A 14,554-nucleotide genomic window follows, 5' to 3' on the forward strand; every position below is an offset into this window, starting at 1 on the left:
GGAAGGGAGAAGGCCGCAGGAGGGGGTCAGAGCCTCTGGAATGGGGCCTAAGGCAGGCAGGCCTCGCGACCACACAAACTGAGGATAGAACAGGAAAGGGAGGAACAAGGCCAGTCTCATCACCCAGGTGCCAGAGACGGTGGTGGTGGCGAGGGGGGGCGGGAAGGGGCTAAGAGAGATCTTGGGGGCAGCTGAAGTGTTGATGGAGGTGACTCCCAGGCTGAGGTGTGGGCAAGTGAGGCTCGGAGACCATGGTGGAACGCTAGGCTTCTGAAGGTGCTCACTTTGTGGGGGAGGCCCCGAGACAGTCAAAGGACATGGCTCTAGAGAACGTAGGCACACGTATTCACCCAGAAAGCTTCTGGGGCTGGGCTACCTTGGGAATGGACACTTGGGTCACAAAAACACAGAGTGAATGAAATCCCGTAAGCAGACTAATCACAAGGCATGGAGCCCTGGTGGCACAGCGGTTAAGAGCTCAGCTGCTCACCAAAAGGCTGGCAGCCTCTCCTTGGAAACCTATGGGGCAGTTGCACTCTGTCCTATAGGGCTGCTATGAGTCGGACCCAACTCGATGGCACCTAAAAACGACAACAACAGTCACAAGGAGGAGAAAATACACCCCAACGTCTAATTACCTACCTCCACCAATATGGCCTGCCCTGGGGCCAGCTCAAACACTGAAGGCAGGATTCCAAAGGGAAGCTGTTCAACAAAGCCACAGGTGGCCACAGCCTTAAGGAAAAGCAAAAGGTCACACAATGATGTGGAAGAAATGGTGAAATCCAGCGTTCACACTGCAAATTTCTCCCCTCAAAACATCCATTTGGAGCGCTGAAGGAGCTTAAGGATCATCCAGTCCCATACTGATGGAGAAACTAAGGCTCATCCAGCAAGCATTTACTCAGCCTTCACCATGCGCCAGGCACGGGAGACTCTGAAGGCTAAGGACGAGGAAGGCTTAGAGCACCCTCTGTAGGAGGCACAAGGAATACCACTGCCAGGTGCTCAGACATACAACAGGAGGGGCGAGAAAAGGCCTCCCAGAGGAGGTGGGCTGAGGAGTCCCTCTAGGCCCCCAAAGCACACGGTCCTTTGCCCTACTGCGGCCCCCTGTACTGTTACTGCCCACTTACAGCCTGTCCCCACTGTTCACCCACTCCTGGCTGTGGGCTCCTGAGACCTGAGGGCAGCTGCCATCCTGTTAGCAAGGCTGCATCCCCGGTACCTATACAGGAAGCCACTGGGCATGCAGGGACACAAACCCTGCCTACGGCCCGGGCAGGTAAGATGGGTGCGTGAAATGTTTCTTGGAACACGTGGCCCTCCGGATCTACCACTTGTTTTCTGGAGACATGGCTACAGAGAAATCTCTCTCCTATACGAAAAATACTGGTGTGCACGCAATGAGAAACGGCGTAAGCACTGGGACTGTTATGGGGGTGGCAGGGCGGGGCAAACGGGGGCAGTGCACGTGCCCCGCCTCCCAGCTCCAGCCAGCAGGGCTGTGGTGGAACCCTGGCCCAGCGCAGCACATCTGCCAATTGTTCAGAGACTGGAAATGCAGGTTTTTATGTGAAATCTCCCTAGTTGTGAATGCTGGCTCCAAAAACGTGTCAACCATGGTGTCACGGAACTATGACACAGGATTCGGCCAGCAGGGTTTAGCCAAAGAGCTGCCGATGGGGGACCTATGATATACTCCAACGTCGGCCCAGCCATGCTGACTGACGGCCGAATGCCACGACACGGAGCCGGACTTGAGGAGTAAGCGAGGTGACAACTGGCCCTAGCTCGTGCATGCAGGTACTCGCCGCATAACCAGAACCACCACCCTGATCTCCATACATCTTCCTTCTCACCTGGACTGCAGCAGCTGGATTGGGAGGTGATGAAACCCTGTTTTCTGGGTGTTTACAATCACAGGTGTATTCTAGCAAGTCCCCCAAGGGGGTTATCGCCTCGGATGGATTGCTCTTTTTCCAGGTAACAATCTGTGATCACTCACCCTGAAACTTGGTGGTGGCCAGCTCTTTTTGGGCATAATGCAGAACTTGCCGACACTGAAGCCCACATTTTTGCAGACGAATCTGGTCATCTTCACGCCCCCAATGAGACAGTAGCCACAGTCTAACACCCGAGGCACTGCAGCCACAGAGAAAGAGGCGTAAGAGAGGGCCCTGCTGTCACTGCTCTTGCGCCAGAGCTCAGAGCAGCGATGGGAGGGCCTGGGGGCCCCGCCCAGCACCCCGAGCAGGAAGGATGAATGGGGACACGCTGTGACCTCTGCATTAACTCGGGCTCAGCCCAGACTGCTGCTGGGTCACGCGGTAGCAGCACTGTGGGACTCTACCCACTTCTGATTAGACCCACTGTGGACTCACGCCTCACCGAGGGTCACTCAGCAGGGCTCTAGGGGTTGTGGCAGAAGGAGTCGGTCAGAGTCCCAACTTCCAGCCTGTGCTCATCTGAAAAAGCTCATGCCCGAAGGAGCCCAGTCAGAGCCAGCTTTCCAAAGGAAGCCCACCTCTACAGCCACAGAGCCAACACTGGCTGAGGGTCCTCGGGGCCCCCAGGCCCCCTTCCTTGCCCCCATGTGGCACAGTCCACTCAGGGGAGGTTCTCAAACCAGCAAACTCATGTCGGGATCAGCTGGGCTGCTGGCCTCCTCCCCTGCTACGTGCAATTCAAGGTCAACCTCCACTGGGAAAGGCAACAGCGAGGACAACCAGGGCCTGAGGCTGTGGAAGACTGTGTGGAGTTGCCAGCAGGTGTCTTCTCAGGACCCAGAAGCCCCTACCCAAGAGGACCAAGCCATGTGCTGTTACCAGGGGACGCCGAGCAGCAGGCAGTCCCTGCAGGGACTCTCCAAACCCCAACCGACTCCCGGGGAAGGCAGGGCGCACACTCACATGTCAGCACTGGGGGCGGCCTCCGGGCCTGCAGAGGGATCAGGAGCGTGTGGGCGGACTGGGTCTCCACTAAAATAAAATCATCAAAATCCCCAAGGCAGTCAGGAAAAAACTGGACAATATACTGGCAGGTCATCCCAGGAGCCACCATTCCACCTTTTCCTGGGAACATCCCTGTGCACAGCAAAAGCAGCAAATGAGGATCTGGAGACCAGCCAGCCAGCCACCAGAAGGGCAGGGGCAGACCCCCTACAGCTGGAGCCGACTCTGAGTGAATGCCTTCTGGACCAAGGGCATGATGATGGCAGACCCACCAGTGTGCGCCAGGGGAACAGGCTGCCAGGGGAGGGACTCCAGGAGGAAATGGTTAGGTGGGGCCATGTGGCTTAGAACTTATTTTGTGGGCAGCAGACAGTCCTTTGAGATTTCTGAGCAGGGGTGACAGGACCAGAGTTATTCTTGAGAAAACACTGGTGTGGCCTTGACGCAGGAAGCTGGCGGGAGGCCACTTCAGTGGTGTCAGTGAGGACTGAGGAGGGTGGACTGAGGGCAGTGAGTGCCAAGGGTGAGAAGAGACCCAAGCAGACGCAGAGCAGACAGAACCGGTGCCTGGACGGAGGTGATGAGGAGAAAGGACCTGTCAAGACTGAGGCTTGTGGCTCGGTGGCCAAGGAAGGTTACCAGGCCTCACCAGGAGGACAAGCAGGCCGGCTGCTGGCTGAGCGCAAAGGAGTCCCCGGTGCTGCCTAGGGAAATGTGGGCATGGGCTCAGGACACAGATGTGGGGGTCCTCTGAGGGCCAGGTGGGCTAGTAGCTGGGAGGGAGCCCAACACATCATTTTGATGCAGTCTAGACGACCACGACCTGAACTCACCCAGTCCTACAGCGAAGTGCGGAGTAGAAGGTGGGAGGACTCGCAGGTACCGGCTGGTGGCCGTGGTATTCTGCATGGCAATCACCATCTGTCCAAAGGTAAAGGTAATCTCTTAGACAGAAACACTCGTGGATGAAGTGACGTGATGGCCAGAAAATTGCTTCAAATCATATGAGCAGGAGGAAGGGATAGAGACATAACGAAACCAGCTTGTCCATGAGCTGGTAATTGTTGAAGCTGGGTGACGGGTACATGGGGATTCATTATGTTACTCTTGTTGTGTCTGAAAGTTTCCATGGTAGAAAGTATAAAATATGAGGTGAAAATGAAGGTGGGAACAGATTTGACCTATTCTTTGTCCTGTTGTTTAAAATAACAGCTACTACTTGTTGAGCGTATGCCTCCTCATCCTCACAACAACCCAGAAAGGTGGGAACTGTCTTTTATAGCAGAGGAAACTGAAGTTCAGAGAGGCCCCTTAACTGGTAAGTAACAGCGCTAAGATTCGAGCCTAGAGCATCTGGCTCCAAAGCTATGCCCACCCCACCACTCAGCCTCTTGTATACACCCATCTTCATCCTCATAAATCCCTTCGGACCATTTATTCCCACAGGCCCAGTCAAGGGGTGTTACCGGGCTTCTCTCTATCACTCAACTCATCCAGCCCCCTGTTAAGTCCCACCTTCTCTTCTCTCTCCTCCGGACTGGGAGCTCCCTAAGGGCAAGGCCTGGGACTCACACATCGCTCAACTCCCAACAGCGCCCAGCACAGAAGAGAAGCTCAATGCATATATACAACTTTCATTTTTCTTTACTTATTGGTTTATTGTCTATTCCTCTCTGGACTGTAAACTCTGTGAGAGCTGAAGCCACATCTGTTTTGCTCACTATTGCATTTCCAGGACTCGGTATAGGATTTGACACACAGTAGGCACTAAATAAATGCTTGTTGAATGAATAATAAGTGTCTATTGAGCTCTTACTATGAACCAGATACTGTTACGTGTTTGACAAGCATTATCTCATTTAATCCTCCACCCCCATATATGTATCTTTTGCTTTTATCTTGTGGAATATTACATGGGATAAAATATATAAAGTATAACATGACAAAAGCCATGTTTCCATCACCCAGGTTAAGAAACAAAACATTACAAACACAGTTGAAGCCCCATCCCAGCCCCCACCGGATAACTTCTACATACATTTGAAGTGTGTCTTCATACTTTTATTCATAAGTATGTATTACTAAATCAACATTTCAGTCCATTTTTTGCCCAGCACAACATATTGTACCAACCCAGCTGTGAACCAGGTCCAAATGTGGAGATACTCATATTATGGTTTCAATGCTCATTCATCTCGTCAATGATGATAAGCATGTTTTCACGTTTATTGACATCTGGGTTTCCTGTTCTGTGAGCTGCCTGTTCATATCCTTTTGCCATTTTTCCACTATGTAGTTTGTTTTTTTTCTTATTAATTTGTAGGAGTTCTTTATATATTCTGGATACACACATTAAACATTATAAACATCTCCAAGCTGATAACCTGTATTGTCCTTTAGTGTACACATTTTTTGAAGTTTAATATAATTAAATTTATGAGACTTTTGTCGTTTGTTTTTTTTTTTGTGTCAGTTTCAAGAAATCTTTCTGTACCCCCTATATTGCCTTCTAAAAGTTTTACTCTCTTACAGCGAGATCTTTACGGCAAAGTGTTTTCGGATGTGGAGTGAGGTAGGGATCAAGCTATTTTCCATATGGAAAGGATACTAACCTCAGTTTTGTATCTTCAGCTCTGCACCTGTGCATGGAATGACCCTAGTAACAATTTGTGCTGTTCCCTCAGCCCTGGATCCAGCTGCAGTCACTGCCGTCATTATAGACTAAGGCTTTCATGGTATGCCCCAAGAAAGCCTTCCTCCTAGGCACACACAGCAAACCTCTGACCAATGAAAGGCAGGCGCCAGCAGTTTACATGACCTCTCGGGGGATGTTCCAACAAGATCAAGCCATCAGTTGCACTTAATGGCAGTCAGCTCCATAATACATCCTCACATTGGCTCTCCTTTTATCCACCTACTTTCCCTCACTCTTCCCTGTGACTGAACTCCCCCCGAAAAAGGACAACACATAATCTCACCATTTCAGACTCTGCTTTCGGAGGAGCCAAGGCTGGAACAGTTGGTATCAGGGGGGCCCTAAACTAACAGACCCTTAGGATGGCATTCTAGAGTTGGTGTACTCACCAGTCTGGAAGCAAGAACTCTAGCTGGTGAGAAGTAGGGCATGATAACCCTTGGTGTGTAGGCATCACAACTACTAAGACTCTCACTCATGGTTAACTAACTGGAATGAGGTGTACATGTAGGGTTAGGCACTGGGACACATGATAGCTGTGATACTTCAACGGCCTGAGGCAGTGATAATTATCGGGATTGTGGGGTGGGCTAGCTTTCTTTAATAGCGCCAGAAACCTAGAAGGAAAAAATGACAAGCTCAGGGCTGCCAACTGCCAGCTCAAGGCCCATTGTAAAGACATTCCTTGCATTCCTGGGTTACACACAATTTGTTCCTGGTGCGTGTGTGTGCGTGTGTGTGCGTGTGTGTGCGTGTGCGTGTGTGTGCGTGTGTGTGTGCGTGTGTGTGTGTGTGTGTGTGTCTTCTTGCTTGATTTGCTTTGCTGTATTTTACTTCATATTTTTGTAACTATGTCCTTAAGCAAGACTGCCTCATATTCTTATTTCATAGTGTCCTGGGCTGGCTTTGGTATCAAAGGAACATTAGGCTCATTAGCTAATAATGAGGGTACATTCCCTCTCCTTCTAGTCTCTGAAACAGTTTATATAAGACAGGGATTTGCCTGAGTATTTGGTGATGCACATCTGTAAAATCATCTGGGCCTAGTGTTTCCGTGGAAAGTTTTTTTTTTTTAAGCTTTTATTTTCATCAAAGTTAGACAGCCACAAGAGTCAAAGAATTCTACAATGTTAGTTAAAAAAATGAAAATAGAAATTCTGCCCTCCTCACCATCACCATTTCCCACTCCCCAAAGGCAAGCACATTTTACTCCTTTAGCTTGTTATTTTTATATGTATTAACTTCCACGTCTTCAAACAGCATGCAACTCACCCCCACCGACTTTTAGGTGTTAATTATGGATGGATGATACAGATAGTCTCTTTCTTCTCTCCCCGTATCCAACTCCCACAGATGACATGTCCTTTCCATCCGCCAATAAAACTGTTAGACTAGTAGGTAATGTTTATATTGCTGTTACTATGTAAATGCTATTCACAGCTGCACGTGAAGTAACTGATGATTCTTTTTCCCTGTATAACTTTTTCCTGAAGTTAACAATCAACTAATCCTTTTGTTTGCTATGTACCTATCAATAATCCAATTCTACACTCTCCACTACTCTACAAATCCTTTTCCACGATGTCCAGACATTGTGGACATGCTTATCAATTTAACTTTTCTCGTAAACAAACCCCTCCTAGAAACTCTGACCTCCTATAGGGCCAGGATGCCCCTATACCGACGGCCAAGCTGTCATCCAGGAAATCATCTGCAGCAGTTTTAAAGCATGTCCACGAGTTGACACTCCTTCCACTGAGAGGTGGGGTCTATGTCCTTCCCCTGGAATCTGGCCCAGTCTTAGTGACTTGCTTGTAACCTATAGCATTCAGAGGAATTAGTGCTGGGTAATTTCCTAAGTGGAGCCCTGGTGGCCCAGCGGTTAAGAGCTTGGCCGCTAACCAAAAGGTCGGCAGTTTGAATCCACCGGCTGCTCCTTCAAAACCCTATGGGGAAGTTCTACTCTGTCCTGTAGGGTCACTATGAGTCGGAATCAACTCGATGGCAATGAGTTTGATTTTTGGTTTTCGAATTTTCAGAGTAGATCATTAAAGGCAATGCCACCTCCGTCTTGCTGGCTAGGATACTCACTTTGAAGCTCTGAGCTGCCATCTAGAAATCTGATTACCCAGTGAGTGCCATGCTGTGAGGAAACCCCGGCCACACTGAGAAGCAAGGTGTAGGTATTCCAGTACACACCCTCCGTTAAGGTCCCAGCCCATAGCCTGCATCAACTGCCATGTGAGTAAAAATGCCTCAGATAATTCCAGCTTCCAGCTGTCAAGTCACCTCTAGGCACTGACTCTTCCCAGCTGAGGCTTCAAACATTGTGGAGCTAGCCATCTACTGACCCAAGTAATCTGTAAGCATGATAAAATGGTTGTTTTAAGATGCTAAGTTTTGGGAAATTTGTTTTGTAGCAAGAGTAACTGAAAACCCTTTTACCATTAGTCTGGGGATTTCCTTCACCTCTTTTGTATGTTGGGTCTCTTCCTCTTTCTTGGTTAACTCACTTCTATTGAAGAAGCTGCTCCCCAGTAGCTTCCCAAGAAAGGTGTGTGGGACATAAATTTTAAAATATTTTGCAAATATAAAAATGTCTTTACCCTTACATTTTATAGTTTAGCTGAGTAAATATTACACACACAGTCATATGCTTAAAGGATGCAAGCTGCATTTCCAAAAGAGACATCACCAGATACTATTAAATCTAAATAGCTAAATAACTGTGGCAGACTGTATTTTCCAAAAATGGTCCACAGCAATATTTCTGATCCCACGTTCCTCTAGAACCTTGTCACACTCCATGAAGGAGCAGTGTCTAGGATACCTTCCAAGATGGCGGAGTAGGAAGCTCCACACTCTCCTCCCCCACAGGAAAAAAAAAAAAAAAAACAGAACATGAGAGTACTAGCCTGGTCTGGCAAACAGCTGGGGGGTCTTGGCAGCTGGGTGAAGGCTTGGCAGAATGGTAGGACAACTCTAAAACATTTTTTTGATACTGGCTTTAGCACAATTCCTGGCCCCAACTCAGTACTCGGCCAGGAGGAACAACTGCATTTCCAGCTTGGGATCTTGGCCCCTGGTCTGGAGTGAGCAGAATGTACTTTAGGAACAAAATATGGTGTTTGCCTGTTCAAATCAGCTGAAAGACTACCTGAAAGACTAAAGGAAAGCACTTATCTCTGTTGCATCCACCTTGGAGTCTGCTCCCAGCAGGGCCTGAGGCACTGTGAGGTGAACTGAGAGGCCTGTGGTGACCTGGAGTAAATGAGGGCAAAGTGCCAGGCAGAAAATCTCCATGGAAATGGGGGCATTTAAAGGCACCCAAGCATATAGGGTCACTATGAGTTGGAGTCGACTCCGAGGTAACAAGTTTTGGTTTCTCAAGTGTAACTTGGAAAAGCACTCACGTGCCCAGGGTAAGATGTGCGCCCAGAAAGACCTCAGGTAATTCTAAACTTGCTCCTTGGGTGAGTCTCTCGGCTCAGTAAAAGCTTGGTTAAGGATTACCCCACCATAAAACAATTCTGCAAAGACTTCAAGAGTATTTTTCCCTCCTAGCAGTCTTCCTTCTGTTTGTTTCTGCTAAAATGGTTTGGAGAAATCACTAAGATAATGCTTTATCACAACCTTCACCAGGAGAAAAAGAGAGGAAAGGAGAAAGAAAAAGGAAGGAAGGAAGAAAAAGAAAGAAACATACAAACCTAGCAAACCCTCAAGAAGGGGAGTACCTGAGTTCTAGAACTACCACTTTATTCAAATATCCTATTTCAACAACAACAACAAAATCACAAGACATACAAAGAAACAGTGAAGAATGGCCCACTCAAAGCAACAAAATAAATGAACAGAAGCCATCCTTGAGGAAGACCAGACACTGGATTTACTAGGTACAGATTTTAAAACACCCATTTTAAATATGCTTCAAGGACTAAAGGAAAATACAAACAAAAAAATTAAAGGGGGGGGGGACCTATGTATAAATAAAACGAGAATATTGACCAAGAAATAGAAATTATAAAAAGAAACCAAACAGAAACTCTGGAGCTGAAAAGTACAATGATAGAAATAAAAAAAAAATTCCCCAGAGGAGTTTGGCAGCATATTTGAACTGGCAGAAGATTCAGAGAACTTGAAGATCGGACAACTGAACTGATCCAGTCTGAGAAACAGAAAGGAAAGTGAACAGAGCATTAGAGAGCTGTGAGATACCATTAAGCGACCAATATGCACATCATGGGAGTCCCAGGAGTAGAGGAGAAAGAGAAAGGAGTAGAAAGAATATTTGAAGAAGCAATGGCCAAAAACTTTCCAAATTTGATGAAAGATATGAATCTGCACATACATGAAGTTCAACAAACTCCAAGTAGGATAAATCCAAGGAGATCCACTCCAAGACACACTATAATCAAACTGTTGAAAACCAAAGACAAGAGAATTTTGAAAGCAGCAAGAGAAAAGTAAACAATCATGCACAAAGGAGTCTCAGTAAGACAAACTGGATTTCTGCTCAGAAACCATGGAGACCAACAGGCAGTCAGATGATATATTCAAAGTGTTGAAAGTAAAAACTACCATCCAAGAATCCCGTGCCTCGCAAACTGTCTCAAAAACAAGGGCAAAATCAAGACATTCCAAGACAAACAAAAGCTGAGGGAGCTCGTTACTGCCACACCTGACCTGAAAGAAATGTTAAGGGGAGTCCTCTAATTTGAAAGGTGAGGATATGAGATAATAACTCGAAGCTGTATGAAGAAATAAAGACTTTTGCTAATGGTAATTTCAAGGACAAATATAAAGGCAAGTTTTGCTCTATTTTTGGTTTGTAAATGTATTTGTTATGTTCTACAGGATATCAAAAACAAAAGTATAAATAAGTACAACTATATGATACTGGGTACAAAATTTATAATCATGTAATTTGTGATAACAACATAAAGGAGGAAAGAAGAGCAGTATAGAAACAGAGTTTTTGTACGTTACTGAAGTTAGTCTCAATGTAAACTAGGTAATTATAAATTCAGGGTGCTAAACAGAATCCTATGGTAACCACAAATAAAACTTCTTTTAAAGTGTACACAAAAAGATATTCCATGGGAATTGTCTTAGTCATCTAGTGCTGCTATAACAGAAATAGCACAAGTGGACGGCTTTAACAAACAGAAGTTTATTCTCTCACAGTCTAGTAGGCTGGAAGTCCAAATTCAAGGCGTCAGCTCCAGGGGAAGGCTTTCTCTGTTGGTTCTGGAGGAAGGTCCTTCTCATCAATCTTCCCCGGGACTAGGAGCTTCTCCTCGCAGGAACCCCCGGTCCAAAGGATGTGCTCTGCTCCCGGAGCTGCTCTCTTGGTGGTATGAGGTCCCCCTGTCTCTTTGCTCACTTCTCTCTTTTATATCTCAAAAGAGACTGGCTCAAGACACAATCCAATCTTGTAGATTGAGTCCTGCCTCATTAACATAACTGCCACCTATCCTACCTCGTTTACATCACAGAGGTAGGATTTACAACACATAGGAAAATCATATCTGATGACAAAATGGTGGACAATCACACAATACTGGGAATCATGGCCTAGCCAAACTGATACACATATTTTTGGGGGGGCACAATTCAATCCATGACAGGAATCAAAAGAACTCATCACAAAAATTCAACTGAACACACAAAAAAGGTGAAGTACTTGAGATATAGATGATAGAGACAGAGATAGCTTCTGCCTGGCTTTCTCCTTCTGCGAGGCTTGCTCTGGGGAAACCAGCCACCATTCTGTGAGGAAGCCAAGCTAGCTGATGTGGAGAGACCACAGGGAGAGGCCCACTGGGAGGGGAACTGAGAGCCTGAGCTGACAGCCAGTATCAACCCCAGATGTGTGAGTGAATAAGCCTTCAGATAATTCTAGCCCCTGGTCTTTGAGTCTTTTGGCTGAGGCCCCAGCTATCACAGAGCAGAGATAAGCTATCCTCAATGTGCCATATCTAATCTGAAAGCAAAGTAAATTGGCCACTAAGTCTTGGGGCAATTTATCACATGGTCATACCAACTGGAATACTGACTATATTAAGAGACACACCAGTGAAACCACATCAAAAGGACCATATCAAGCATCCTTTGTTGTTGTTGTCGTCGTTTTTCAATTCAAGTACTTTTACCACAAGTATTGTTCTTAAGCTCCAGATCATATATCGGGGGATGCATACTTCCCAATGTATAAACGCTTAGAATCCCTCAACCTGAACTCCAGCTGCCCTGGAAATCTGACCCTGAGGCTCACTAAAAAGTCACCAGAAGCAGAACTTCTAGAAGTAAAGTTTTTATTTCAAGACCTTTCAGATGACTGAAGAAGTGAGCTACAAGCATGAAATACAGTAAGGTACTGTGGATTTGGACTGTAATTAAAGGCATCAGTATGAAGTCATGATTTTACATATATATGTATATGTGCCTGTATGCATGTGTGTGTGCATACATATATATGTATACATACATACATACATGTATGTATATATTTGCCATTTGCTCTGTCCTTTGAAAAGACCTAGAAGCAATGACACCCCGATAACCCCAGTGGCAATGAGCAGAACTAGCGCTCAGATCTTGATTTCTAAATACCATTCCCCACTAAAAGGAACCTGGGCTTTTTGGAGACTGATTCCAGAACTGAGACAAAGAAAGTAAAAGATAAGCCTGGAACCCCTTGTAATATCAGAATGTAAGGAAGTGCTCCAAAACAAAACATAGAGCATATAAAAAGAACACAGGTTACAACTTGTAAGGTTCCCACTGAACAAATCTGGGATAATTTCAGGAGCAAGATGAACACTGACATTAACAAATGAAAGAACTAATTTTAGGCTATACTAACATATCAATTCAATGTCATTAACAATTCGATGTCATTACCTAGAATACATCCACTCCTCACTTATCCACATGGTTAGGTTCCAAAGACTAGGTAGTTACGTGAAAATTGGCATTACGTGAAAATGGAGGATAACCATATCAGATCACAAAATGGAGGATGACTACATCATTACATAACTGCCAAATTACCTCATTACATAACTGCCAAATGACTGAGAATCATGGCACAGCCAAGTTGACACATAACACTAACCATCAAAGCTACGTTACTCTCAACTCACACCTTGGCCTTCATTACTGCCAGATGTACATTGTTCATGTGCAAAATAGTCAGATATATTTTTTACTATTGTTGTAAATGTGAAATGTCAGATAATGAGATAGTCGATAAGTGAGGAGTAGCTGTAATTCTAAGTAGTAGATGTACTCTCGAATATTGATCAACGAGATGAAGTCTGTACAATGGCTAATACATTTTACAGTACCTGGGTATATATTTTGAAAAAATGAAACAATCAATTACTCAAGGGGAAAAAAATCAGTTAACTAAAATTGATCAAACTGATCCTTAAGACTTATTCCCCTGATTAGACCTAAACTGATCAAAACATTGAATACAAAACAGGTTCCAAATGTTTCTTATAATACTATAATTATCCTCATATATTTTGCTCTCCTCTAGTTTGACAACCAGGTTTTAAATGTTGCTATACAGCCCAAAGAATTTTGCAAGACCAATGACTTCTTCATTGCAAACACATTTTTTCAATAACATAAACAGCGACTATACATGTGGACCTCACCAGACCAAATACACAGGAATTAAATCAACTACATCTGTGGAAAGAGACGATGGAAAAGCTCAATATCATCCGTCAGAACAAGGCCAGGGGCTGACTATGGACTAGACCATCAATTGCTCAATTAAGTGGAAGCTGAAGAAAATTTAAACAAGTCCATGAGAGACAAAATATCACCTCAAGTATATCCCACCTGAATTTAGAGACCATCTCAAGAATAGATTTGACACACTGAACATTAATGACCAAAGACCAGATGAGTTGTGGGATGACATCAAGGTCATCACACATGAAGAAAGCAAAAGGTCATTAAAAGGACAGGAAAGAAAGAAAAGACCAAAATGAATGTCAGAAGAGACTCTGAAAGTTGCTCTTGAACCTAGAGTAGCTAAAGCAAATGGAAGAAATGAAGTAAAAGAGCTAAACAGGAAGATTTCAAATGGCAGCTCGAAAAGACAAAGTAAAGTATTATAATGAAATGTGCAAAGACGTGGAGATAGAAAACCAAAAGGGAAGAACACACTCGGCATTTCTCAAGCTGAAAGAACTGAAGAAAAATTTCAAGCATCAAGTTGCAATACTGAAGGATTCTACAGGGAAAATACTGAACGATGCAGGAAGCATCAAACGAAGATGGAAGGAATACACACAGTCATTGTATTAAAAAGAATCAGTTGACGTTCAACCACTTCAGGAGGTAGCATATGGTCAAGAACTGATGATACTGAAGGAAGAAGTCCAAGCTGCACTGAAGACACCGGCGAAGAACAAGCCTCCAGGAATTGACGGAACACCAATTGAGATGTTTCAACAAATGGATGCAGTGCTGGAGGTGGTCACGCGTCTATGCCAAGAAATCTGGAAGACAATGACCTGGCCAACTGACTGGAAGAGACCCATATATGCGCCCATTCCAAAGAAAGGTGATCCAACAGAATGCGGAAATTATCAAGCAACATCATTAAGATCACACACAAGTAAAATTCTGCTGAAGATCATTCAAAAACAACTGTAGCAGTACACTGACAAGGAAACTGCCAGAAATTCAAGCAGGATTCAGAAGAGAAGGTGGAATGACAGTTATCATTGCTGATGTTAGACGGATCTTGGCTGAAAGCAGAGAATACCAGAAAGATGTTTATCTGTGTTTTATTGACTATGCAAAGGCATTTGACTGTGTGGATCGTAACAAATTATGGATAACATTGCAAAGAATGGGAATTCCAGAACACTTAATTGTG

General features: G+C 45.2%; 1 protein-coding gene across 1 annotated transcript in view; it reads right to left on the reverse strand.

The window, feature by feature from the left end:
* Window positions 1–14,554, reverse strand: part of DLEC1 (DLEC1 cilia and flagella associated protein) — a 68,127-nt gene that overhangs the window by 39,062 nt on the left and 14,511 nt on the right. The window contains exons 7-10 of the mRNA XM_004377397.1: window positions 3,788–3,875; window positions 2,913–3,086; window positions 2,009–2,145; window positions 643–735 (exon numbers count right to left, since the gene is read on the reverse strand). Of these exons, the coding sequence (XP_004377454.1) occupies window positions 643–735; window positions 2,009–2,145; window positions 2,913–3,086; window positions 3,788–3,875 (492 nt within the window). The remainder of the gene's footprint in view (window positions 1–642; window positions 736–2,008; window positions 2,146–2,912; window positions 3,087–3,787; window positions 3,876–14,554) is intronic.

Source organism: Trichechus manatus, unplaced genomic scaffold (genome assembly GCF_000243295.1).
Source record: "Trichechus manatus latirostris isolate Lorelei unplaced genomic scaffold, TriManLat1.0 scaffold00049, whole genome shotgun sequence".
Classification (NCBI taxonomy): domain Eukaryota; kingdom Metazoa; phylum Chordata; class Mammalia; order Sirenia; family Trichechidae; genus Trichechus; species Trichechus manatus.